The sequence below is a fragment of the Ursus arctos genome, unplaced genomic scaffold, assembly GCF_023065955.2.
Source record: "Ursus arctos isolate Adak ecotype North America unplaced genomic scaffold, UrsArc2.0 scaffold_8, whole genome shotgun sequence".
Classification (NCBI taxonomy): Eukaryota; Metazoa; Chordata; class Mammalia; order Carnivora; family Ursidae; genus Ursus; species Ursus arctos.
The window spans coordinates 65,359,844-65,386,187 of record NW_026623100.1 but is presented as its reverse complement, the minus strand read 5'-3'; the positions used below and the strand labels follow the sequence as shown (position 1 = coordinate 65,386,187).

The following is a 26,344-nucleotide window of genomic DNA, read 5'->3' as shown; positions in this document are numbered from 1 at the left end:
CGTTTCCACCAGCAACATGGTATCTTGTACTTTTCAAAAAATATCTTCATTTACATGATCTCGTTTTCTCTTTCGAACCACTAGTAAAACCTGGTAGGACAGTGATTTCTTAGGACTATTTTCAGATGAGGAATATATAGGACAAAACATTTTTAAATTTCTCATTTTAAGTAAGAAAATGTTTGGCTCTTGCTATGAGCTACCTGTTCCTGCCGAGAACTGAGGCCACCCCTTGGACCAGGGTTTAGTTGGCTGCTTCTGATCTGCTGCTGGTTTAGAATCCACCGAGCAGATGTGCTAGATTGTTCTCTCAAGTGAGAATAAATAGGTTCCTACTGTCCCTTCCACTTCCTGGTCGTGGCCGGATTTGGAGTAGGATGTTGGCAGGGAGATGAAATTAAGAACAGCGAAGATTGTAGAATGGCAGAATTCTCCCGCTAGTCTCGTATCCAGCACCGCCCCCCCAACCCGTTTTTGCCACATACTAGGATTTCTTCAGCGAAGGAGACTTCATGGGGCCTAAAGAGGCTTTTTAACAGGTAAACGTTCTCGGGAAAGCCGTTTGTTGCTTAAAATCAACAAAGCCAAGCGACGATCTCCTTTGTCTCTCCCATTCTCTCTCCTCTCTGCCCCGTCTGCAGAAGAGGAGGGGATGGAGGAGACCGCCTCGGAAGCAGAGTCTTACCTTGACCTGCCGAAGCAGATTTCTGCGAAAACTACCAGAAAGATCCTGATGCTGCTGTGTGACGAGTCGGTGAGGCCGGCTGCGTGGGGCTGCGTCGAGGGACTGCTGGCCGCTGGCTCTGCCCGCTCCCTGCCCTCGCTTCTCGCCTGCTGCTGCTGCCCAGGCCGGCCGGCCAGACGCGGCCCGGGAAGCAGGAGGGCGCAAGCAGTGTCCTTCACGGAGAGGCCCGGCCTCAGGGCTGACCCCCGCTGGCACATGGGTCCTCCCTTAGTGGGTCAGCGAGGTGTGGGCCAAGTTGGCCCAGGGGCTCCTGCTAATTAAAAAAAAAGGAAAAAGAAAAAAAAGCTGATTCTGCAAGAGAAAGGGCTCCAGTCTCACGTCTGTGAACCCACCTGCCGAGTGGTGTGGCCGCAGCTGACGTGGCCTTCCTCTGGGAGCTCAGAGTGATCACTCAGGGTGTGTTAGGCTTTGGAGATCTGTCCTGTCTCAGCAATACGCACTGGATTTCGTGTCCAGCGTTTGGCGCTGGCTCAGCTAGGAGTCGAGGCGTTCCGGGAACACGACTGGTGCATGAGCCTGCATTTCTGAGATGAGTGAGAGAGGCGCAGCCAGGACTGGCAGCCTCCCATCACCTTGGGACAGTTTTCTTTGGCCAAGAGCTGGCTCTTGGCCCTGAGGGCGGCTCCTGCTGAAAGAGACAGCAGGCGGGTACTCCTCTCTCTGCAGGCTTGCCGCCAGTGGCCACCTCTCCGGCCAGCTCAGAGTGGGTGCCAGGCTCGCAGTCTCCCCAGCCGCCCCCCACTTCATGTGCACGGTGATGCGATCGGGTGTGTCCCCCGCCTGCCATGACTCCCTCTCCTCCCGCTCAGTGCCTGCGGCCCTGGTCTACGGATATTGGAGGGCTAGCCTCTGAGCGAAGTGACACTGGGCGGGCAGGAATCTGTGACTGGACGGGTCTGGGCTGCTCTGGGGAACTTAGCTGTTTGCCCAGGGGCGTGTGGGTGAGGCGAGCCTGCACCCTTCTGAGGTGGGGGAGTGAAATCCATGATGCGTGTTGGCTTTGTCCCCCGGGAAGGGCTCTCAGGCATCCCAGGAAGGACATCCTCGGGGGTCCTGCTGCCCAGAGTCTCATCCCTGGGGTCCTGCTCTGTGGTGTCATCGCCTAGAGTTACACAGAGGTAGACTGCAGTCCCAGCAGTCGTTTCCGAAACCTGTCTCTGACGAGAGATGTCATCTTCCTTCTCAGGGTTTCCTCATAGAGAGCAAGCTGCTGAGCCTTCTGCTTCCCCTGGAGAAGAACGAATGCTATCTGCTGAGGTTGGATGCCATCTTCTCAGTGAGTCCCCCTGGGCTGAACTGACATGGGGTGGGGACCTCATTCTAAGCCAGAGTCCTCTGTTTTTCCAACATTGCCTTGGCCTTGGGAAGAGATGTGAGTCTCCCAGGCTTCCCTGGGCTCGGGGTCACCTCCTTCCCTTTCCTCGTTCTCCATGCCACAAATTGGCCACAGAGTCATCTCCCAGCCCTGACCCTTCCTCCACCAGCTTCTTTCTCATGGCCTGGCTCTCAGATTGGAGGTTCTCCCCAACGCCCCTAAACTCAGATGTGTGTCCAGGCTCCTCTAGCATTCTTATAGCCACCGGGCCTGTGCAGAGCTGTTCCTGCCTCTGAGCATAGTTTCTCTGCTCGGATGTGATCTCACTGCGCTTCCCCGGTGTTGAGTGGCCTCACTCTGGGCCATGGCAGGTGCTGGCAGTGTTCGGGGGAACAGCCAAACCTCCTGCTCTTAGGAGCTGAGGTCTGTTAACTCTCGCAGCCGGTGGATTTCTTGCTGTGGTGTTTGAGCAATTCTCCTCTTTTCCCCCAGGCCCTTGGAATTGAAAGTGAGGACGACTTGTATAAGCTGGTGAACTTCTTCCTCAAATACCGAATTTATCATTCACCCTCCAGTCAGGTAATGTGAAGTACAATAAAAAAGAGAGTATTTGAAATTCTGGAAGCCCCCAGAAGGCATTGTATAATACTTCTGGAGAAATAGTGAGGGTTTTATGTCAGAGATAGCTAACTTAACGTTTCCGGTATTATTACTTTTTCTATTTGCAAAGGAAAGAATTTGCTCTGGATGGGAGACTGGTCTCACACTAAGGCCCAAGGTGTCTTTTCCTGGGCTCTTCCTCAAAGCCAGGCTTCAGCCCCTCGGAGCCCTTGTGCCACCAAGTTCTGAATATTTTGATCCTTACCACTTTCCTGCAAAGCAGGGCCCATCTGTAATACCTATCTTTTTTTTTTTTCAAGACTTTACTTATTTATTTGAGAGAGAGAGAGAGAGAGAACACAAGGGGAGGGGGGAGCAGCAGAGGCAGAGGGAGAAACAGACTCCCCACTGAGCGGGGCATTGCGAGACTCTATCCCAGGACCCCGGGATCACGACCTGAGCCAAAGGCAGACGTTCAACCCACTGAGCCACCCGGGCGTCCCGTGTAATACCTATCTTGATTGTAATGGACTATTCTGAAGAAGCCATCATGTTAAAAATATTATAACGTTTTAATTTAAAAATTAAAAACTTGAATTAAAAAATATGTTTAATGTTGCTGGCTCCAGGGTGAGTATCCTCATATGCTTCCTAAAAGAAATGACTGGATGAACAAAACCCAGAAGCCATAAAGAGGGGAAAAGAGGATCTATTTGACTACATTAAAAAGCAACAACCCTGTGGGGCAAAAATCACTATGAGCAAAGTTAAGATACAGACGACAGCTGGGGGAAATGTTCTTAACTCGTATCACAGTTAAGGGCCCATTTCCTTCATATAGAAAGAACTCGTATAAACCAGGAAGAAAAAGACCAACAACTCGATGGAGTGGACAAGGGATAGGAACAAAAATCTCCTATAAGAGGCAATACGAATCACTTTTAAACATATGAGAAGATAGCCAGGCTTCTTATAATAAGAGACGTGCAAATTAAAACTGTTCCACATTCCATCTGCACCTGTCACGTACGCAAGACTCTGCGAGCTCGATAGCACATCGTGACGGCCCTGGTGTGGGGACCAGAGCCACTCCTAAGTCGCTGCTGTGAGAGCCCACTGTCGCAGCCTCCACAGAGGGCAGCATGGATGACAACACCATATACACGGTCCCCTGCAGTCCTCCCTCCAGGATTTCGCTCTGCAGCTATGTCTCAGTCCGACGGAAGGATGCGTTTATCGTAGCTCATTGGTCGCAGCACCGCTTGAAGTGGGAGGAGATGGCAAATAACCAAAATTCCATCCTGAAGGGATTGGTGACCTCATCAGTGGCGCAGCGACAGTGGAATACTGGGCACCAGTGGAAAAAAGAACAAAGAAGTTCCTTACATATTTTTTACATGAAAATATCTCTCAGGCTTATTGGTATGTGAAAGATGCCGAGTGCAGAACTGTGTCTGCAGGAGAGTATCATTCATGTGAAAACGGGGGGGATGGCGTTGCTTGTACGGACAGAGGATTTCTTTGGAAGGATGCGTAAGACATTGATGACGTTGGTTTGCCTGTGGGAGGTGAACTGCATGAACACGAGACAAGAGTAGGAGGAAGACTTTTGTAAATTAAAAAATTAAAATACAATTTATGATTTTTTATTAAAAAAATATATATGTGTATTTACACACACACACACACACACACACATATATATAATATATATGGTGTCAGCTTTATGAATATCAGTAAAACGAACACCTATGAGCCCCGATTTAGAATTAGAAGATTATCACTGTTCTGAAGCCCCCGTGTGCCTCTCCTGATCCCATCCCCCTCCTCTTCCATTCTTTCCTTCACCATTTCTTCCTTCCTGTAAATGTGTCCCTTTGCATCTTTTCTGTAACTTTCTGTAAACTTTTCTCCTTTTTCTGTCTTCAGACACTCATGTTTGCCGTGTACCCCCAATCCAGAGTCCCCCTTGCGTCTTTCTCCAGCTCAACCCCTGGCATCTCTCACCCCCGCAGGAGCAAACAAGCCCGATGTCAGCCCTGGAGCCGGGAGAGCAGACAGACCTTGAGGGACAGGAGGAGGAAAGCCTCGTGGAAGGGAAACCGGAAGAGAAGGAGGCCCTGCCTTCTCCCAGGCTCATCCACCCCAACGATGTCCTCAAGATCCTGGAGGCCTTTGTCATGGGTCTACAGAAACCCAGGTGTGGTGCTGGGGGGCTTGCCTGAGGCCCAGGGAAGGTGGCTGGAACCTGGGCGGGGAGGACAGGGTGATGGGGGAGGGCTGGAGAAATCTGTGGACACGAAGGAAAGGAGGGGGTGAAGAGGCGATTTGGATTTTCTCATGCATCATTCATTCAGTGGTCAGTACTGGGGCCTGCTGGGCGTAGGCCTTGTCGAGGTCGCACGTTGTTATCAGGACGATGGCCAGGGCATAACAAGGTGTCCCGTTGCTCAGAGGAGGCAGTGGCAACCCCTTCTGGCGTGTCCCAGAGGGCTTTAGGCACCCAAACCGGAGTTTCCTAGGTGGATAAATTGGGGGGGAAGGGCGTTGCAGGGTGTCACAGTGTGGGGAAAGGTGCATTCAAGAATCATGACAGGTGTGGCTGGTGTCAGGGTCCTCCCTGGGAAGTGTGGCCAGTGGGTGACGGTGCCAGGCCCGATCTTGGAGGGCCTTGCCCGCTGGGCCCAAGACCTTTGTATCCTTGAGCGGACCGGAGCCGGAACATGGTCCTGAGCGGTGGGGAAGACGTACTCAAGAGCCGCGGAGTTTAGAAGGATCCCTTTGGTGGCAGGGAGGGGGGCGATGCTGGCTACAGGAGAGCAGCCGGGGGCTTGTCCTGGTGGAGGTGATGTCCTGGATTCAGGCTACCTTCGAGGGGATGCCGACTTTTGAGAGGGGTTTCAGATGCATTAGTGAAAGAAATGGGCACAGTTGCGGGATGGAAGTTCAGTGAGGTGAACTGGTGGAGAAAAGGGGTGGATAGAACTCCAGTGAGGCTGTCACAAAGGCGACAATGGCACCAGGGACACGTGCCCTTTCAGAGACTCTGCCGTAAAACCGATAGACGGGCATAGCAGAGTGGGAAGGGGACCGGTGGGAAAGCGGGAGTCTGTGAGGGGCGGGCATGGTGGCTGGCACCGCGTGGGGTCCGGGGTGCCAGGTGGAGACGATGCGACTGTTGCTCTCAACCTTCAGGAACTCTCGGGCACCCGTGAAGTTGAAGTATGTGCAAGATAACTCCAAGGACTCTGAGTACTGGGAGGCCCTGACCACGGTTATCCCCGACACCACGCAGAGCCTCTGGGACGCTCTGTACACAGGCCTGGAAAAATACCAGTAAGTGCGCGTGTCATTGCGCAGGGGAGGAGGGGGCCAGGCAGTTGGTGGGGAAGGGTCCTGCTTGCCGTGGCCGCATTTGCCACCTCCCTGGCTTTCCACTGGAAGGAAAGGTCCCGCCGAAGAGGCCTGGGGTGTGGCCTCCGGCCCAGCACTCCTGTTCTGTTCCTGCCAACCCACTTCGCTCAGGGCAGGAAGGTTGCTCTGGTGGGTGAGGCTTCTGGGGTCTTCTTCCAGCTCCAACCAGACGAAACCCAGAGACCCTGGCCCCTCCTTGGTGGAGGATGGAGGAGGATTACAGTGAGCCTCTAACTGATTTTTCCACCCAAAGCCTCCTCCTGACCCAGAGGGCCAAGCTGCTGGTGGAGAACAGCTCTCTGGAGCAGCAGAACACAGAGCTCCAGATGCTGCTTCAACAGTATCTCGATTCCAAGGTGGGTGACAGGGACCCTCCGAGCACGTAGGCAGGAGGCTGAGGGAGGCCGTGGGACTCCTCTTAGGAAACGAGTCTCTTCCCTCACCAGAAGCAAGAGAGCGTTAAGATGTGATGGAAAATATCAGCAGTCATACCTCAGGTTGGGACAGAATTATCGGACAAGGGAGTGGACGTTGCCTCCAGGACATCCGGGCTGTAATAGTGCCCCTCCGATGCCCGGGGTCTGTGGTGCCAGCTGCTTGCCGGCCCGCTCTCGGAAGCCGTGCCCCAGCCCGGGACAGCGTCACAGGCCGTAGAGCCCTTCTTTATGCGGTTTCTTCTTTGCTCTTAAGCCCTCTGTGACGTCGACAGGGCACAGATGATTCTTCCAAAAGGGAGAATCAAAACTGGGGACTCTGACGGGCCCAGAGCCCTGGGCTCCTCCCACTCTGCCGGCCCAGGTTGTCCGGCTGGGGATGTGACATGGCGAGAGGAAGCTCCAGCTGGGACAGATGTTCCCTGGCCCCCACTCTCGATCACTCCCGTGATGGTTGGGGCAACTTCCCCATGGCTTGCAGGAGAAGAAATCTCATGTCTCTGCTCCAGAGCTTAGAATCCATTCGTCACACAGTTGCTCGCTCTGCTGGGCTAGTGTGGAATCCTTCACACGGCACTGAGGCCATGGGTCAGGATGCTCTTGACACGCTGGGCTGGGCGTAGGTCCTCTGTCACCAGCTGTGTGTGGGAGAGGTGACTGAGGCCAGCCACAAGCCCAGGAACTGGAAGTGTGGCCCTGCCGTGGTTTCGGGCCCCAGGCCACACCTGAACAGAGGATATGGTAAGGCCTCGGCGTCGTGATGGTCTCTTGGCCTGTGACAGACATGAGAGAACGGTGTGGTCCGTGCGGCTGTGCACAAGCAGGGGTGGGGGGGGGCGGAGCGGGGAAGGGCAGGGCTGGACCAGGGATGGGACGCACAGGTGAAGGGGTCAGAGCAGAGGGTTCAGAACATTACCGGAGGTGAGCCAGCTGGAGCAGAAGCCAGACCAAAAGCCTTAGCACTTCTCTTCTGAAGGAAGGCCGGCTGTGGCCTTCCCTGGCATCTGGAAGCACGTGGGGAGGAAATGCTTGCAGAGACTTGGAGCCCTGAGGAGAGCCAGCAGGTGCACCTGCCCCCAGAAGGCATGAAGAAGGAGGCCCCTGGGAAAAATGTAATGAGCTTCGCTCTTTCTTTTCCAGATCAACTCCGAACTGCAAGTTCCACCCACGCAGGTGTTCCGGGTGCCCACGAAGTAGAGCTGGACCCAGAAGGGCTGCCGTGTTAGGGTGGACGCCGGTACGGGTGCTGGTGCCAGAGCCGCCGCCAGCACGTTTCTCCCAGGGACCTGCCTGGGACCACTCTGGATTTTCCAGAGCTGCTGTGATAGGGCCTGTCAAAGTAAGGCCCCTGGAGCAGTTGCTTTTATCCCACTGTCATGATTAAAGTCTTTAAAAAGTTGTGGCTGAATCTCTTCCAAGAGCTCAGGTCCAGTGAGATACTGGCCCACGACCCTGCCTCGTGTCATAAGGAGACTTTGTCCCTGCCGCAGACTGTGGTAGGAGAACAGGCCTGTCACTGCGGGACTGGGCCTAGGCCAGTGGTGTGGGACTCCCTTCTTGCATTTGGGGGCAGTGGTGTCTATGAGTGGAGGCTGGAGCTCTGGGGGCTCTTGCAGGGTCTTTTTCCTTTTTTTTAAGTAGGCTCCACACCCATTGTGGAGCTCAGCACGGGCCTTAAACTCATGACCCTGAGACCAAGACCTGAGCTGAGATCAAGGGTTGGATGCTTACGCGACTGAGTCCCCCCACGTGCCCTGGACTCTTGTAAGGTCTTAAGCCTTCAGACCGTTCTTGGGCTTGCAGGGCCCTTTTGGTGAGCTTTTGGGGTCCCCGGTTCTACCTGGTATACTGTCAGGCTCTTCCCGTGGGCAGCCCAGGCAAGTGGCCCAGAGTCTTAAGCCCTCCTCGAACCCGGGGCCACGAGGCTATCCAAAGGGGAGGAGCCAGAGGGGCCCAGCTGGTGCTGAGTTTGCCAACCTCAGAGGGCTCACAGACCCTGTGCCCCTGTGCTGGTCCCCCCACTTGGCCAAACGCAGACTTGTCAGCTCAGCGTTTAATTGCTTTTATTAAGAGAAAAATCACCACTCAAGAAAGGAGCAACAGCTAACAGAAACCCAGCTCTCACTGCAAGTACCACCTCCCAGCCAGGCCTCCACGAGGGCCTGGCAGGGCGGGTGGGCACGGGGGGTGGGGTGGGGTGGGGCACCGGAGGTCACTCTCACTGCGCCGTATCCGGGCTTCTGAGCGCTGGACCGGGCAGAGGAAGCTCTGGGAAGCAATGAAGACCCGCAGGCAGGGCAGGGACTGGGCTTGCGTACCCACCATGGCAGCTCCCTGGGCCGGAGGGAAGCCACTCAAGAGGGCTGCGGGGCAGAAGCAGCCACCTCCACACCCTTAGTGGGAAGGGTCTGGCCCACACGTGCAGAACAAAGACGGGTGGTGTGGCTGCCCCCACAACATTCTGTGGGGGAGGGAGAGTGATGCTTTTCGCTTATTCATTCTTTTTATAGCCCTAGGCCCTGGCTAATTCTCAGTTAATTCCATTAAATCTTTACCCGCCACTGCAAGACCTGGGGCAGGGTCTGGGTGGCCTGAGGAGCGGTGCCTGAGCCAGGAGCCAGGAGGGCAGGACCCCACGCCTTCCCGCCCTTCCCAGCCCACAGGCAGGGACCAGATGGCGGCAGGAGGCAAGCAACAGGCTCGTGGGGGGGGGGGGGGGGGAGGATGAGAGGGGTGGGTCACCAGCCCCGCCAGCAGGAGGCAGGCTTCCGGGGCCTGCGGCCACCAGGGTGGACACTGCGCTTCCCACGCTCCCTAGGGAGAGGAGGGCAAAGGCCCAGGCCTGGGAGAGGAGCGCCGCCAGGCCGTGGGGCTTCAGGCCCCGAGGAGCTTCTTGACCGTGTAGCCGGGCAGGCTGTAGAGGAAGAGCGCCAGCAGCAGCAGCCCCAGCAGCGCCAGCGCGACCTTGACGAGGAGCCACTTGTAGCGCGTGCAGATCAGGTACCTGACGGACTTGAGGGGGTTGAGGAACCAGACGAAGGCGGTGTCCGGCCGGCTGGGGGGCAGAGGGGGAGCCGCGGTCAGGCACCCCATGCCCTCAGCCCTTCTAGGGCCCAGCAGGCCCTGTCACAGCCCTGGGCCCAAAAGCAGTGCCTGCTGGAGCCAGGGTTCGAGCCCTTTCTAAGCACCAGCTTTGCTGCTTCCATTCCCTGGGCTCTTCGGGCGACCGTCTGGCGCCCGGGCTCCTCCCAAGGCCGAGAGGGGCTTGGAGCAGTCGGGCAGCCCTCCAGCCTCCACCCGGCTATGGAAGGGGCCGCCTGGGCTGGTTACTGGGAAGCCCCTCCACTCCCCAGCTCCCAGTCTGGGCACCAGGGCGGCCCCACGTGGTCTTTGGGAAGCCGGCGAGTCTCAACCTGATGAACATGAGCGTCGGTCCCCACCGGGCCTGCCAAGGGTCGGAGGAGCCCCTGTGGGACTCAGCGCTCGCGGCTCTACCTTGTGCTCGGCCTCCCGGACCAGAGGGGCTTGCTAAGCTTTGCCTTCTGTTGTCGGCGTTACGAAAACAGTTGGTTTTAGAAGACATTAAGATAGAAAATTCATGTACCGAGGAGGCTTTTTCAAACTCCTGTCCCAGCGACCCCCGGAGGACACACACTATGCCCTCCAGAACCTTTAGGGCAGAGCGGGGCTCCTCTCAGGGTACCTGGTTTCCAAGCCCAGGGGCAACCAACAAGTGAGGCCCCTGCCTGAGTCTCAGTTTCCTACTTACACAGTGGGGTTAATCGCGGACCCTGCCTCCGGGGTTGGTGAAGGGTAGGGAGAGAGAGGCAGGTGCCGGGCTAGGCACTGTGCCCGGCCCCTCACGGCTGCTCTAAGCTGAGGAGCGGTGCCTCAGCCAGGAGGGGCAGGACCCCACGCCTTCCCGCTCTCCTGGATGGAGAGCCTCCCTGTCCTACTCGGCAGAAAACGGCTCTGGGCTGGGAGGCGGTGGCTGGTGGGAGCTAGTGAGGCCTTGCTGGCTAGTCCTGGCCAAACCCTTCCCCGTTCCCCGTCCACAAGTCAACTGCTTTCTGCCAATGGCCCCGGGTTAGAGTCTGTCAGTCCGTCCCCAGGACAGGAAGCAGCGTCCTGCCCGGAACACTGGGTTGGCAATTCGAAATCCTAAGCTGGGTCTTAGCTCCGATCTGCTAGATGACCTCAGGCAAGTTGCGGAGCCCCTCTGGCCTAACACGCACTCACGTACGACCGGCATTTTGGTTCTGAGAGCCTACGGGACTGTTCGACGGCTTGAAAGCTGCCGTGTGTGTGCGTGCACTTGTGTGTGCCCGTGTTCATTGTGTGTGTGTGTGCCACACGCGTGTGTGTGCACGCGCTTGTGCCGCACGCCGCCAAGCTCATCGGCCCGAAGTCCAGAGGAAGAAGTGAGGCGTCCCGGAGCCGGCAGGATGCCAGGCTCAGGCCCCCAGGGCCTTCTTGGCCAGGCACCCAGGCACAGAGTAGAGGAAGAGGGCGAGGAAGGGGAGCAGCCGCGGTGTGAGGAGCCCGCCGCGGTGTGTGTGCCACAGGCAGTGGCGGGCGCACTCGAGAGGGTTCAAGAACCAGATGAAGCTCGTGTCTGGCCGGCTGGAGCAGCAAGAGGGGGGAGCGCGGAGAAAGGACACAGAGGACAAAGGCTCAGGGTGTAGCGGGGGCCTCACAATGGTGGCGGGGGGATCCTGAGCTGAGTGTGTGCACTTCTGGGCACCTCCCCTGCCATCAGGCCTGCCTGGGGCTCCCCACTCCACCACTGCAGCTGCTGGCTGGTTCAGAGGAGGGGTGGATTCCAGCAGGAAGCAGAGAGGGAGGGGGCTCCCCTGCCCAGAAAGGGACAGAGAGCCGAGGTGCCTGCAGAGGGGGAGCAGGAAGACCAGAAGGTTCTGGCCTCCTTCCTGTCCCCGTGCCCCTCCCCGCAGACCAGCGCGGCAGGGGGGCCAGGCAGGCTGCCCACTCACTTGGGTTTCTCTAGGGGTTCGGGTTCATTGCGGGCCAGGCCCACAGGATTCTTCTCCGCCTCCTCGGCTGTCAGGAGATGCAGCTCCGCCTCCACCTTGCCCTGCAGAAAGGAACAGAAGGATCCCCGCTCGCAGGCCGGGCGCTGGGCCTTCAGCACCCTGGCCTGGCCCAGCCCGGCCCTCCGCTGAAGCAGCGGTGGTCCCCACCGTGAGCTCGAACTCATCATTCTCGTTGCGGGCCAGGAGGGGCCACCAGCCTTTGACGCGCTTCTGCTTGAAGATGGAGACCAGGGGCACGTCCACCTCGCCCGTGGCCATCTCCATGGTGCACTGCTTGGCTGTCTTGGCGCCCCGGGGAAACCGGTTCAGGTCCAGCTCGATGGCCCCTGTGGCAGCCTCGGAGTCAGCTCTGACGGGCTGGGTTCGGGTTGACCCCCCCGCCCCCCCTGGGGTGGGCTCCCCCTGCCTCCACCTCCCCCCGCCACCCGCTCCGTTCCCCAGCCCTGCACCCAGGAAGTCGTCCGCGGAGAAGTGGTCAGCGTCCCAGATCTGCAGGGTGAGCCGTGCCGGGATCTTGTACTCCGTCTCGTCCCAGGAGAACATGGACTCCTTCTTGGAGATGACAATCTTTTCCTCAGCCGCCAGGTAGTCGAAGGGAAACAGGTAGCGCCAGTTGAAGTTGCCCTCGCCGGTGAGGGAGTGATAGTGGACATCCGTGTCCTGCTTGTCCTCCTGCTGGCCCTTCAGCCACCTGCCAGGTGCCATTGGCTCCAGGCCTGCGGCCACCTGCAGGAAACCCCCTCCCTCCTCTCCTGCCTCCCAGGAAGGTGGGCTCATCCAGTCCAGTGGGTCCCCCCACCCCCCCGGCCAGGGGCCCTCTCACCCACCCCCGCACAAAAATGTCGCTGGACTTCTCCCCAGTGAAGAAGTCATCGTCCTCCAGGACCACCTCGTCCGTGTTCCACACGATGACCCGGAGCTCATACCTGGGCAGGGGAGAGTCTGGCTGGTGGTCTGGAGGAGCGGGCTGCCCTAGGGTCTTGGGTATAGATGGGGCAGGTAACCGAGGGGATCCTGGGGACTCGGGGCGAGCATGGGGTCTGGGCTAGGCTGGGGAGGAGAGAGATGATTCAGGGAAGGGGGCGAGGAGGGGGAGTTGAGGGGACAGGGGGATGTTGGGGCCCTGGGTGAGGGAGAGAGGGTCACCAGCCAGCATGGCTGCTGAAGCCTGTCTGGCCGGAACGCCAGGACCCAGAGCAGACTCCTGGACAGGGAGGCTGGGCAGGGCTGGGAGGGGCAGGGGCCACTGCTGGGGGCTGCTGAGCCCGACCCCGGTCTCCAGAGGCCAGAAGACACTCCAGTTCTAACACAAGTGTACGTTTAAGCCCAGCAGCTGGCAGTGGACACCCATGGAATCTGGTTTCCTTTTTGTCCTTGTCCCCAAAGAGAACTTTTCCCCTTGAAGTGTAATTGCCACTATAAATCGGAGGTTGCATTTCAACCACTAGGAGGGAGGTTGAGTCACGCCCTTCACGTGACTTGGAGTGCGGCTCTCCCTGGAGTTAGAGTTACACCCTGACTACAAGTCCCAGGTGACACAATGGGGTGCAGTGTCCCCTAGTGGCCGGCCCTGGAACAGCACACTGGTGACCTCAGACCTGGAGGCTCTTCCAGGCACAATGTGCTCTGTAATTGGCAGGACCCAGTGCAAAATGGAAATGTGGGACCCCCTGTTAAAAAATTAAGAATTTAAATATTGCCAGGGCCTCCCTGAGTGTGTTACTTTCCCACCCATGCCCTTGGCCCTGGTTCCAGCCCCTGAGGATGTCAGAACTGGCAGCAACTCCATCCTGCCATTTTACAGATGGCAAAACTGAGGACCAGGGAGGCAACGTGACCTGGCCAGGGTCAAGAGGGAGAGGCAGGCAGCTCAGTGTCTGATCCAGCACTCTTTCCACTCTCCCACCCTCGCACCTTATTTCTGCGTATCTCCCCGGCAGGGCTTACTGACCGCCTGGAGTGGGGACAACACAGAGCAGGCTTGGGGGCAGTGGCCGCTCTGAGGATGACCGTCCACTGGAGGGCGCTAGCAAGTGCGCAGCGTCTCCTGGCCTCACCGACCGCACACCAGGGATGTGGCTCTGGGTGGGGGTGAAGGGGACCCACCCAGGGCCGGCCCCCCTGCCGGCTGGATGGGTTGCTCTCTTCCCCCCACCAGGCCACAGGGGAAGCACCGCTGACGAAGGTGATGCGGGTGATCCGAGCCTGGGGCCCCTACAGGAAGGAAGGTCGCGGAAGGGTGGGGAGGGGTGAGGGTGGGAAGGAAGTGGTGCTGGGCCCCAGAAGCTCACTTCTTGGGCTTCCGGGGGGAGATGTCCAGAGGCGTCCCCGGGGCCGGCATGTCCATGGGGAACATATCCACCCACAGCTCCAGGCGGCCCTGCGGAGGAGGGGGCATGGCAAATCTCCCCACGGACTCCCCCTGCCCAGGGAGGCCAGCTCTCTTCTCTGCCCTCCACCCCCAACCTTTGTTCCCTCAGGACCCAGTTCATCAATTTTCATCCTCGGACGCCAGAATTCTTATGGCATCACCAAGAGCCAATCACAGCGTCTAGGGGAGCCGGCCCCGGGCTGCCCCGAGCGAACGTGACTGTCACTCAAAGCAAAGGTACACACCACTAGACTTGCCGTGAGGGGCACGGTGGGGAAGTGCCCGCCAGGCTTTTGGGAACGTGGCGAATGAGGATCCATTTTTAGGGACTCAGGTTGGGCCTCCCTGATCCCAGATACCGAAGAACCTCAGATCTCGGCCAGGCGAGAGTCACCTGCTCGATGCCCGGCTTGTCGGGGTTGAGCAGCGGCCGAGTCTCCACGTGTTCGGGCACCAGGCGGCAGCCCACGCGGGGGATGTCCTCCCAGTGCCTCAGGGCACACAGTGCCACGTGCTCTTCTGTGGGCTTCCTCTGACCTGTGGGTGCGGGTGGGTCAGCGGCGCGCGGCCTCAGCAGAACAGGAAACCTGTGCTGGGCTGGACTCAGGCACAGAGAGGCCCTGGAGCCATCACCTGTCCATCCTATCTCCTTTTTACTGTTGGGGAAACTGAGGCACAGGGGAGAATCGGCTTGCCCAAATTCTCAGCTGCCCCAGCAAGACCCGTGTCCTTGGGTTGGCTCTGACCAGAGAATCCCGCGGGGCTGTGAGAGCAGGGAGGGCAGGAATCCACTTCCTGGCCAGCACCCTGAAGGTGGCCAGCAAGTCCCACAGCACACACACTTTCCTGGTCTCTGGGAAGTGCCACATGGGCAAAGCAGTGGCGAGAGCCCAGGGCTTGGAGTCAGATCTGGGCCCCCACCCTCATTCTGCCTCTGAAGAGCCATGTGACCTTGGGCAAGTCACTGAAACACTTTGGGTCTCAGGGTCCTCATTGGCAGAATGGGGAGGTCCTTTCTATCCTTCAGGAATTCTGAAAGGGAGAGAGAAGGCAACAAGTGGGCAAGCGTAGTAGGATGGGGTAGAAGGGCAAAGGCTGGGCAGACAAGGGTGGGACTCTAGGCTGATGGGCAGAGGGTCTAAGGAGACCCCAGTCTAGACCTTGAGGTCCTGCCACAGGGAAGTGTGGGTTCCTCTTGGCCTCCGACCCCCGCCCCACCCGTGGCTGTGTTCAGAGCCCTGTTACCATTCTCATCCTCGATCTCAGAGGGCCCAGTGAAGACATGGTTGGACACCTTCACTCTCCCGGGGGGCCCAAAGTGGGGACCGTCCACTTTGCCTTCCTTGCAGAGGCGGGTCAGAATCTGGCTGGGCTTCATGGGGTCCCGCCAGATATTGTAGCCATGTCTGTGGGAGGGGGCACACAGGCTTCGTGGGACTCAGGGTGCAGCTGGGCCCATCCCCAGGTGGTAACTGGTTCCAGTCAGTTCTCTTAAGTTGGCTGCTGCCCGTGTCAGCAAGTGGGTCCCACCTGAGCCACTAGGGCTGCTGGAGGCTGATCCCTCCGACCCCAGGCTCCAGCCTCACACGCCCTGTGTCCCCAGGATGAGCTTTCAGCCTCTGCTAGTGCAGCCCAACCCATTCCCCAACTGTGCCCTCGCCTCTGGTACGTGGAAGACTCCTGTGAGGACACTGATAACCAGAGAGGTTAGGAATGTGACCTGCGTCACGCAGCCTGTCAGTGGCAGAGGCTGGCCAATCCCCAGTGGATTCTGCCGAACAGTGCTGCCTGTCCTCCCAGCCCACTGTTCTCTCCTTGCCCTGCCCCCTCTGTCCTGGAATCCTCTGGCTCTCTCCCTGTCTTAGAATCTGTGGTCTGCCCAGAGTCGATAGGGAAGGAGGCCTGGCCTGGAACAGAAACCGTCATAGAAGGGTGCCTGGGTGGCGCAGTGGTTAAGCGTCTGCCTTCGGCTCAGGGCATGATCCCGGCATTCTGGGATCGAGCCCCACATCAGGCTCCTATGCTATGAGCCTGCTTCTTCCTCTCCCACTCCCCCTGCTTGTGTTCCCTCTCTCGCTGGCTGTCTCTATCTCTGTCAAATAAATAAATAAAATCTAAAAAAAAAACCAAAAAAAAAAAAAAGTCATAGAGCCTCCTTCCCAAATCACAATCTCTAATCTTGTCTTCAGTGTCAAGATGCAGCAGGTGCCCCCGCCCTGCCCTGTCCCGCCCCACGCACATGGAGTAGGTCTGGGCGATGCCGCAGGTGGCGCGGTGCTTGCTGTAGAAGCGGTTCTCCAGGTCGATCTTGGTTTCCCCAATGAGGTCGTCGGTGCCTACCAGATCCCAGTCATACACGGCCACCGTCAGCATGGATTCCATGGGGAAGGAGGCCTCGATGTCAAAGGACCTGGCGGGTGGGGGTTAGAAGGGCTGAAGGTCAGGGTGGGGTGGGTGTGTGGGTGGGTGTGGGGCTGGGGAAGCTGCAGCGGGGCGGAGAGGGGGCCTGGGGAACACCAGGAGGCCTTACTTCCCGAAGACAGGGTTGAGCTGCTTGGAGATGTAGTTCTCCTTGTCTCGGATGTCTGTCTTGCCCAGCCGGATGGCGATGTAGGGGTCGGCTTTGCCATTGATGTCTGCGGGGTGCAGGTCTGTGGCCTGGGAGGGGGGAGGGGTGCTCCTGAGCAGGCCCCCCCCACACCCTGCTCATCTTCCAGTGCCCTCACCCGCTCCCTGGTGGTCCCAGGACGGCAAAGGGAGGAGGGCTGGACCAGAGACAGGAGACTTGCTCCGCAACCCTAGGCAAGTCACTGCCTGTCTCAGGTCTTGGCTTCCTCCTCTATAAAAGGTGGGAACCAAGGGCGCCTGGGTGGCTCAGTCCATCAAGCATCTGCCCTTGGCTCAGGTCATGATCCCGGGGTCCTGGGTCTAGCCCCGTGTCTGGCTCTCTGCTCAGCGGGGAGTCTACTTGTCCCTCTCCCGCTGCCCCTCCCCCCACTCATTCTCTCTCTCTCTCAAATAAATAAAATCTTAAAAAAAGAGAAAAATGTGGAAACTAGACCAGATGACCCTTCTGGTGCCTCCCAGTTGGGGCGCTCACTTTGCAAGTGCTTTAGCTCCCCCTGGGCAGGGCGACTGGAGACTCTGGGAGAGGATCTGAGGGGAGTCTTACCCTGACCACATAGACTCGGACCAGCACATTGATGGGGTCATTGCTGGGGATGCCCTGGAACATGCCGTAGGTGGGGTCGTAGCCAGCTTCCCGGGACACGTCCTCTGGGAGTGGCACTTTGTACATGCAGAGGGAGCCCTGGGGCAAGGCAGGGGCGTCAGGGTGCAGCTCCCACAGGCAGAGGTGGCACTGAGGGTCTGCACCCTGCTGCTCAGGGCCTTAACCCTTTAGTTGCTGGATCAGAGGGAAGTCCGGGGGTTCTGGAAGGAGTGGCCAGGGCAATGTGGAGGCTGGGGCACTCAGGGCAGATGCTCTTTTTTTTTTTTTTAAATCAGCATAGAAATATTTTCATATTTTACCAATCAGTGTGTAGCTGACAATTCCACTTGACTGTCAGCCCTGGGCTTGGGGCTTGGGGTGGCCGGGGAGGGCTCAGGGTTCAGGGCCCGGGCTCACGTCCTTCGCTGACCTTGAACCGGCCCACGATGCGCTCCTCCTCAGTGCAGCCGTCCTCGTCATCTCCCGTCTTGCCCCGCAGCAGGTTGAAAGTGTGCAGCCAGTCCTCGAAGTTGTCGAATTCGGACTCCAGTTCCTTGGGGTACACCTGAGCCGGGCCAGGACGTCCGGGGGACAAGCCATGACCTCTGGCCTCTGTCTCGCCCCATCTGCCACCTCCTGCCCCAGGCAGGACCCCACGGCCCTGGTGGGTCTGTTCCCAGACCCTCACCTTGAGCTCATCAATCTTGGGTTTCTTCTTCTCAGGGGCCTCAGAGCCCTGGCCGGTTCTCTTTTTCTTCTCTTCCTTTGCAGCCTTTGTCTTCTCCTTGCCCTTCATCGGCCCCTTCAGGCCTGGCCAGAACCAGAAAAGGAGGCCATGGTCAGTTTGGGGCAGAAATGATGGGGCACAGCCCTGGGCCAGCTCACTCTCCTCCCTGGCCTCAAGCTACTTGTCTGTCACATTAAGAGGGCTGTTCTCTATCAGCATTTCCCAAACTGCATTCAGTGGGACACCAGCTGTAGATGTTTCTGAACTGTTTTAGAAGAAAGGGTACATTGTGGTCAGATAAGCTGGAAAAATATTTTATATCATATCTCCCATTTAGAGACTTATAATAACATTTGTATATTAAAGGCACTGGGAAGTCCTGTGCCGAAAGACCCATCTAATCAATTTGACCCAAGAGTCCCTTTTCCCTCTGGAATACCCATTAACAGTGTTCCATGGTAAAGGTCTGGAAAATGCTGGAGGCCTGAGCTCCCTTCCAGCTCTGATGTTCTGCGGCTCTAAATGCCTGTTCATCCTTGTGACTTGTTGAACTGGTTCGAGCACAAGCCACTCTAGCTGAGGGCCTACGCCTGCTCCTGGTGCCCGGAGAGGGCTGGTGATAGCTGCCTGTGGCTGCTGCGGCCGTGCGGGCCCCCAGGAGGGGAAAGAGAAGCAGCCGGTGTGGCGGGCAGGGAGCCGGCCCTCCAGGGGCACGAGGGGAGGCGGAGACCCACGGTCCCAGGCTCACCCTCAGTGTTGTCCACCTCCTCCTTCTCCTCCAGGTCAGTGCCTGAGGTCTCTTGCTGTCGAAGTTGCTGCCAAAAGATGAGGTGAAGAGGAAGGAAGGTGGGCTTCCTGGGGAGGGGTCTTTTGACCCCAACTGTGGTCTCAGACCAGTCTTAAATACTTAGAAATTCGTTTCAGGCACCTGGGTGGCTCAACTGGTTAAGCATCAACCTTCAGCTCAGGTCATGATCTCGGGGTCCTGGGATTGAGTCTCAGGGTCCTGAGACTGAGCCGTGTGTCTGGCTCCCTGCTCAGCGGGGAACCTGCTTCTCCCTTTCCCTCTGCCCCCTGGCTCGTGCTCTTTCTCTCTCTCTCAAATAAATAAATAAAATCTTAAAAAAAAAAAAAAGAAACAAACACGTTCCTACTGGGGTTCAAACTCATCACGTGCTCTGTGTAAGTGGGTTAAGAAAAAGTTTATTACGTGTGCAATATGACTTAACTGTAGTCAGGGGTTCGTGGTTCCTTAAATTGTGCATTACTTAAAAATAAAATGCATTTTAGTGTTGATTCTTAGTGGCATTATTCTTTTTTGAATATAGAAAAGTATAACTGAATCAGAAAATGTGTTTTCTTTCCCTGCAGTCCACCCCACCTGCTGGAAATCACAGGGTATCAACTAAGGCGCCACCTAGTGGCAGACCTTGCAAATTACAGGAGCAGGGACGAGAAAACAGGCTGCCCCTTGGAGCTCCAGCGTGGCCAGCTTGAAACCAGGAGATGATGGTGGGAGAAGGTGCAACTAGGTGACCCCCAATTATCTGCCCTCCTGCTCTTTAGAAGTTTTTCTGGACACACAGGCCTGTAGCCAGAGATTACATTTCCCAGCCTCCCTTGCAGCTAAGTGTGGCTACAGGGACTAGATTCTGGCCAACATGAGTGGAAATGATTTGTGCAAGTTCTGCGTTGGGCCCTTAAGAGAAAAGGAGTGTGCTTCCTCTTTACCCCTTCCTGTGCTCTGGTATTAGGACTGAGGGTGAGCCATCTCTAACCACACAGATGCCAGCAACAAGCGGCGGTGTCTTGGTACCTGCCACCATCATGTCCCCGTACCAGCCTAACACCACTCTCTGAGACACAGGAGAAAGAAAGAAGCTTCTGTCTTGTTCACACCAATCTAACTTGCTACAGCAGCTTAGCCAGCTAACCTAATGTGGACGGTAAACATCACACACAGCCTGGGTCACAGAAGGGGCCTGGGGAGAGGGGGCGGCTGGATCAGCTCAGGTCCTACGGAAGAAACACACCACAGGCACATGTCCCTTCTGATCAGTTGGTAAGTCAGGGAGTGCCCTGAGCTGGGGAGGCAGGATGGAGAGAGACAAACGAGAAAGAGGAGAAATGCACTTTCTGGAATGTGCAATCAGCCTCGGCAGGCAGAAGCTGCGTGCACACAGCAGGGGAGAACATTCCACAGCCACAGCTGGCAGCGATGTGCAGAGCAAAGCAGTGGGAAGAGGGCCAGGTTCTACCCAGCAAGCATTGCTCCCTTTTGTTCTCTGCACGCATTTCTCCTCTTCCTCAAAGGTCACCCTCCCTGCGAAGCCTTCTCTGACTCCCCCAGGCATTGATCTGCCTTTGTCATCACACCGTACTGTATCAGCTGGCATGTCCAGGACGGCTCCTCAGGGCAGGTACGGACTTATCTTTGGCTCCCACGGTACCTGGGATGGTGTCTGACTCGTCACATATACTGAGGAGATGTTTGTGGTGTAAATGAGTGAGACAAGAGAAAACCAAGCCAGGGAAGGTAGATTGGACCGCCATCTTGGAAAAGGTGGGTCCTGAGCTAGATCCTCGAGGATGTGGGACAAGTCTGTTCCAAGCTCGTGTTAATGGAGTGGGGGAACCAGCTCTGGTGGGGAATGGGAGAGAAGCTGGATAGAAGGGGCTGATGTGGAGTTGGGGTCGGCTCCCCAGCCCAGGCCTGAGGCCTTACCTCCTTCATGGTATCAATGGAGGCGAAGTACTTGGACCACCAGTCCAGCATGCTCTCATCCGGCTCCTCTTCTTCTGGCTCTTCTGAGTTGCCCTTTTTCTTCTTTTTTTTCTTCTCCTTCTCCTCATCAGCCTGGAGGGTTGGCCAGGTCCAGAGTCCTGCCTACAGCCCTGCGCCCTGGCCATTCTCTGAGCCCTGGACCACCCAAGGATTCCCCCCTCCATTCTATTTACTTCTGGGAAGCCCTAGACTCCGTGAGGCTCCTGGGGGCCACCAGCGTCAGAGGGGCAGGGCCTTGTTTTGTAGGAGGAGGATACCACAGCCTAGGGAGGGTCACGACTTGCCAATCTGAGCCATGGGCCGAGGCGCTACTGGCACTCAGCGGCTTTGCCCCCTCTGCGTCTCTGGAGGAGTGTGCTGGCCCTGAGCATCCAGGGGCTGGGGAGTGGCTCGGTCCCTGATGCAGGCCCCGTGGCCTGATACCCTATGCTGTTGTAGGGTCCTCTCTCTCCAGAGCCCCCACATGGCCCCACACTCACCACATCCACCTTGATGACGGCATCAGAAGTCTGCAGAGGGGAACCAAGGAGATGGGGACAGAATTAGCCACCAGGGGCCCGAAGCGGCAGGCAGGCGCCCAGCCAGGAGAGGAGAGGAGAGGAGAGGAGAGGAGAAGGGCGAGAGCTGAGAGGGGGCTCACGCAGGGACGTTCACTGTGCAAGCCCCTGCGCTCTGTCACACTGCCTGGTGAGCCTGCGAAAGGTCTGCTTTGCAGATGTTTCTCCTCAGACCTTCAAGGGTGGTGGTCCTCCACCCTGGCCGCACGTTAGACTCACGGGGGGCTCTGACAAACCACCGGTGCCAGGTCTCTGCTGCGTCCAAGGGTGGGGACTGGGCATTTGCATAGTTGTAACTTCCCAGATGTCTTCAGTGGGCATTCGGGCTTGGAGAGAGGCTGACCCATATGCAGCGGGAGCTCAGTAATGTTGGCTAGACGGGGTCAACTCTACTCTCCACACCCTGCCCCCCGGCCTTACGAGGGCAAGAGCCTTAAACATTTAGTGGATGCTCATACGATGGCATAGTTGGAAAACACCCCACCAGAGCCCAGGGCCTGGGTGATGATGGGGAAGCTCAGGTTCGTGCCGTCCGCTATCTTTTTCACTGCGGGTCTGAAATTAGGGGGCTCTCCCCCGGCCCCAGGAGGAGCCCTCGGGGAGTAGTTCGGGAGGGTGGGAGCTGAGAGGGCACAGGATCTCCAGGCTTAGCCCTGGAGCAGCAAGCTTTCCTGGCAGGGCTCCCCTTTCCTGAGAACCATGCCCACTGCTAACTCAGCCAGCTGCCTGGGACCCTCTGGGGTCAAGGACTGTGGGCCAAGGGAAGGTCATTTCAGACTAAGCCCAGACCTCAGAAGCTAGGAGGTGCCCCAGGCCGTGAGAAGGACTTGAGGTCAGGAATGGGGTAGAGAGAATCTAGGAGGGAGGAAGCCCACATCTGCCCCCTGGGGCCTCCTTCCCACCCTTCCCTCTGATCTAAATCCCAGATGACGGGGTTCCCTCTGGCAGATAAATGGCCCAAATCCCCCAAACCAAGAGGAATTAGGAGCTTCCACCTGGAAATCCTTCCCCAGCCCAGGCCTAGGGAGGCTGGTCTGTGCATGGCCGGGACGGAAAACCAGGGAGCCTCTGGAAAGCGCACTGTGTTCGTGCAGGGAATCTATTGTCTATGGTGCAGTTTGTTGGAGTAAATATGATCACAGGCTATTCCCTCAGATGGTTCCTGCTCTCTCTCTCATCCGCGCACACCCGCGCTCGTGCACATCTGCACGCTCACGCGCACTCTGAGGCCCACGCAGAGCGGACAGTCCTGCTTTCCAGGACAGAGCGAGGATGGACCGCTTGCACACATAGCTGGGGTTAGCCCTCAACCACGATGTGCGTGGCTGGGGGGCCCAGGGCTGTGGGCCAGAGGAGGCGGCCCTGCTCCTGAGAAGCGCCACACGGTCCCAGCTAGCGTGGGACTGAGGCTGCGTGCCTTACCGCGCCCAGCTTCACCACCGTCTCCAGCTTCTTGACGGGTGCCTCCAGCTCCATGTTCACCACCACCTCCCCTGTGGGGTGAGAGGAGGGGCCCCTGTTGCACAGCACGCGGCCACCCCGGAGGAGCCTGACTGGACAGAGAGACGGACAGACAGGCAGACAGACAGGGAGGAACAAGAATGACAGGAAGAGTCAGAGGTGATTGGAAGGACCAGAGGCCTAAAGCTGATTCTGGAACTTTCTGAGGTAAGAGGGAGGGACAGGGCAATGGAGAGAGAACAGACAGGCATAAGGAGAGGTAGAGTGTGAGCCAGAGAGAAGGCTGAGCTGCCGCGGAGTGAAACAGTGGAGGCTGGGCCAGGAGGGAGGCTGGAAGGGAGGCCTGGGTCTCATCCATAAGTGAGCAGAGGGAGCTACCTGCCCTCAGGCCCTCGAAGACCATGTTTGGCTCTGGCGCTTTCTGGCTCTAGAGTGATGGGCAGCCAAAGGTAGCTTGGTCCCCGGAGAGGGGCCTCCCTGCCTCCCCCACGCCCGCTTGCGGATGCCCCTGCCTAGCCGACCGGCGGCTCCGAGGGCAGGAGCTCCTCCCGGGGGCCGAGTGGAGCCCGGCCTGGGCTTCGGGGTGTGGCCGTACCCGCGGTGTTCCGGCTGGGGGCCGAGCGGTCTGGGGGCCTATAGATGAAACGCCGCAGAGAGCTGACGGCGTGGGAGCCCACCAGCGTGTAGCGTCCGAAGGCCCGGCAGTCCACCACCCGGATGTTCAGGGGCGGGTGCAACAGCTCGTTCTCCGGGAGGTCCTGGGGGGTGCAGCAAGGGCAGCCTGGGCTCAAGGGGGGCACAGAGGGGCCACCCCCACCTTGCCTGGCTACACCCGGGGCCTGTACCCACCACTTCAAACCACTTGACGAGGGTGCTGAAGTTGGGGTTCTTCTTGTAATTGTGGATCAGGGACGACTGCACCCCCTTCCCTGCACACTCGATGTCTACCCGCGGCCGGTCCACCTGGGCCAGGTTCACCCGCTTCAGGTCTCGCAGGCCCCAGAACAGCACCTGGGTGGGGGGAGAGGGGAGCCCCGCAGTCAGTGGGACGAGTGGAGGGCGGGCTGGGCCACCTGAGGGGGAGCTGGGCAGGGACGCGGGCAGCAAGTCAGGACGAGTAAGGGCCAGGAGAGCTGATGAGTGGCCGGCGTCCTCGAGCGGCTCCAGGGTGAGGGTGGGTGTGGGGGCGCAGACGGGAGGGCCGGGGAAGGTCTGGGAATGATGCGGTGTGACTCAGTGAGGACCGGGCCGGTGCTGCACGGGCAGGAGCCTGGCTTTGCCGCTGGCTCTGGGTGTGACTTCGGACTGAGGAGTCTCCTTGTCTGAGAAATGAGTGTTCTGAGGTTGCCGAAGACTTCTCGATGCCCACAGTGTAATGTGTGCATGTGAGCCTTGATGGGAACCGAGTGAAGGGGGCAAGGAAGCCAGAAGACAGCGGGACCTGTCCAGGGCAGGGCCCGGAGGACCCCAACAGAACCCTCATGCACCTCGATTCGGTATTTGCTGAGCACGGGCCGGATGCCCACGGGCACAGGCATGACGGGACCTCGGTCCATGTCCACAGGGCCACTGATGGGTGGCAGGTCCGCTTTCCCCGCTGGCCCAATCTGGGGAATGGGAGTCATAGTGTCACGTTCTCCTTCCCCATGAGTTATTTGTCAGGTGCTGCGGGGAGACAGGGAAGGCCAACACCCCAGGCTCCTGAGAACCAGGCCCCAGCTTCGGTCGAACCGGCCTCGCAGCAGGACGGGGGGAGAGCAGCCCCCGGCCCTGCCCTGTGGCCCACCTGCAGCAGCTCGAAGGCAGCCAGCAGGTCCCCGGCCGTGGCAGTGCCGCGGTAGATCTGGAAGTACTCGAGCTGCGGCGGGAAGCGGGGCGGGCAGTACGCCTCGTCGGCCATCTTCACCAGCGGCTTGGCAAAGGTCCGGCCCATGAAGTCGGTTTTGCCCTGATACGACAGATAACCAAGGTGGCCTTCCAGCTCTTGAGTTTACCATGGATGTTCACACCTGGGATCTGTCCTCACCACAGCCCCTGGAGCTAAGGGCAGGTGTGATCACCCCATTTTACAGATGGGGAAAACCAAATCTTGGGACCCACCGGAGACTTGCTCAAGGCCAAGCTGGCAGTGAACTGCAGATGCGGGACTCGGGGCTAGCAATGAGATCTTCCTACCTCTGGCCCAGAGCTCTCAGGGGATCCCGGTAGCTGGAGGGGCGGCTCCCCAGCTCTGGAGGGGTCACCTCCACCCTTCCCTTCTCCACTCCAGAGCTCCCTTGGAGAGCTGTGAGGTTGTTACTGACTCAGCAGGTGTGGGCAGAAGGCAGGGGCGCCCAGGGGTGTGGGAAGGCTGATGACAGCAGGACTTGCTGGAACATGTTCCAGTGACTCTGGGCCTGAGCTGGGTCTGTCTGTGGCAGGAGTTTGTGGGGTGGGGGGTGGGGGGACATGCTGGCCTAGCTCCTTCCTGAGATTCCAGTGACAGGGCAGGAGACACCTGGGTCTGCTGGAGGGGCTGGTCTGCCATCCCCACTCCCAGCTTCCCAGTAGGCACCCTGGCCGAGGAGCTCTGGGGCTGGGCAGGGGAGGTGCGGAGTGCAGGGATGAAGGCACAGCTCCCCGGTGCCTGGGCCCGCCCGTACCATGGTGTCCTGGTCGTAGATCTCGATGACAATGATGGGAGGGTCATTGCGCAACTCATGGGCTTCACCGTACAGCTCCAGGTTGTCGAACACCAGCATCTGGTCCCAGGTGGGGCACAGGGTCTCATTCAGTACCTGCAAGGTGGTACGGAGCGGGGGGAGGGGGGATGGGTAATAAGCAGCGGTGTGTGGGCAGATACATGAGCAGGAGTCACCCCAAGCCACCGCGGCTTCCAGAGACTCTGGGGACAGGAGCGTCATGTTCCCTGACTCTTCCCGAAAGCTTAAAACGAAGGCGAACACAAGGCTAGCTCCCAGGCCCCCATATGTCTTTCCTTTCTTCTGTGTTGAACGTAAGCACGATTAAAGCCTTTACCAGTGTGGCCTGGGCCTGCAGATATCAGCAAGGCTGTCCTCCAAGGTCTGGGGTGCTGGCCGATCTGTTTTCCAGGTCCCACACGCTCAGGGGCTTCCAGAACTCCCCGAGCCAGGGCCACTCCCTCCTCCCGTGGGCCCTCACCTCTGTGCATTGACTCTGGTTGATGAAGAAGACGCGGGCGAAAGGGTCCGAGAGGCCACTGCTGTCGGCGGCAAAGAGGCTGCGAGCCTGGTACATGTGGGCTCGGAGCTGGAAGGCCTGCTTCTCTGTGGGGAAGAGCAGGCTGAGGCTCCCGGGACAGCAGCCCCTCCAGCGCCCTCCCGGAGTGATGGCTGGGAGCCGGCCCTCGCCGGCCCAGGGGGCCTCACTCACTGGTGTAGACCAGGCTGATGGGTGGAAAGGAGTGCAGGCCCAGGCCCTGGGCTGCCTTGACCTCCTCGAAGCCGCATGGCAGGCCGCACAGGAAGTCCTTGCGATGCTTGCTGAGGCCCAGCCACAGGTAGAGCTCCAGCTTGGCCTGTACCGTCCAGCCTGCTGAGCCGAAGCCCCGCTTGCCCGGCAGCTGGGGGTGGGGGTGCGGTCAGCCGCCGGGCCCACGGGGTGAGGAAAGGCGGGGGGCCTGGCAGAGGCCTGGTCAGAGCTGCCCCTGCCG

At 58.5% G+C, this 26,344-nt stretch overlaps 2 protein-coding genes across 5 annotated transcripts in view; one reads left to right on the top strand and one right to left on the bottom strand.

Annotated features, from left to right (window-relative positions):
* Positions 1-7,907, top strand: part of DRC1 (dynein regulatory complex subunit 1) — a 37,440-nt gene extending 29,533 nt beyond the window's left edge. The window contains exons 11-17 of one of the 2 annotated variants that reach the window (XM_026520418.4): positions 642-754; positions 1,932-2,021; positions 2,553-2,639; positions 4,676-4,860; positions 5,856-5,996; positions 6,328-6,430; positions 7,649-7,907. In XM_026520418.4, the coding sequence (XP_026376203.2) occupies positions 642-754; positions 1,932-2,021; positions 2,553-2,639; positions 4,676-4,860; positions 5,856-5,996; positions 6,328-6,430; positions 7,649-7,705 (776 nt within the window). In that variant the 3' untranslated portion in view covers positions 7,706-7,907. The remainder of the gene's footprint in view (positions 1-641; positions 755-1,931; positions 2,022-2,552; positions 2,640-4,675; positions 4,861-5,855; positions 5,997-6,327; positions 6,431-7,648) is intronic. The other variant, XM_057309132.1, reaches the window with a different exon arrangement.
* Positions 7,908-9,382: 1,475 nt separating this feature from the next.
* Positions 9,383-26,344, bottom strand: part of OTOF (otoferlin) — a 91,605-nt gene continuing 74,643 nt past the window's right edge. For 2 of the 3 annotated variants that reach the window (XM_026520462.4, XM_026520472.4), the window contains 24 exons: positions 26,065-26,254; positions 25,834-25,958; positions 25,314-25,448; positions 24,458-24,619; positions 24,159-24,278; positions 23,521-23,682; positions 23,267-23,429; positions 22,633-22,703; positions 21,133-21,162; positions 20,594-20,725; positions 18,617-18,683; positions 17,830-17,951; positions 17,572-17,706; positions 17,103-17,240; positions 16,461-16,588; positions 16,170-16,340; positions 15,176-15,336; positions 14,325-14,467; positions 13,851-13,939; positions 12,387-12,485; positions 12,009-12,250; positions 11,707-11,885; positions 11,500-11,600; positions 9,383-9,563 (listed from right to left, as the gene is read on the bottom strand). In XM_026520462.4, the coding sequence (XP_026376247.3) occupies positions 9,383-9,563; positions 11,500-11,600; positions 11,707-11,885; positions 12,009-12,250; positions 12,387-12,485; positions 13,851-13,939; positions 14,325-14,467; positions 15,176-15,336; positions 16,170-16,340; positions 16,461-16,588; positions 17,103-17,240; positions 17,572-17,706; positions 17,830-17,951; positions 18,617-18,683; positions 20,594-20,725; positions 21,133-21,162; positions 22,633-22,703; positions 23,267-23,429; positions 23,521-23,682; positions 24,159-24,278; positions 24,458-24,619; positions 25,314-25,448; positions 25,834-25,958; positions 26,065-26,254 (3,246 nt within the window). Of the gene's footprint in view, positions 9,564-11,499; positions 11,601-11,706; positions 11,886-12,008; positions 12,251-12,386; positions 12,486-13,850; positions 13,940-14,324; positions 14,468-15,175; positions 15,337-16,169; positions 16,341-16,460; positions 16,589-17,102; positions 17,241-17,571; positions 17,707-17,829; positions 17,952-18,616; positions 18,684-20,593; positions 20,726-21,132; positions 21,163-22,632; positions 22,764-23,266; positions 23,430-23,520; positions 23,683-24,158; positions 24,279-24,457; positions 24,620-25,313; positions 25,449-25,833; positions 25,959-26,064; positions 26,255-26,344 lie in introns of all 3 variants that reach the window. The other variant, XM_026520454.4, reaches the window with a different exon arrangement.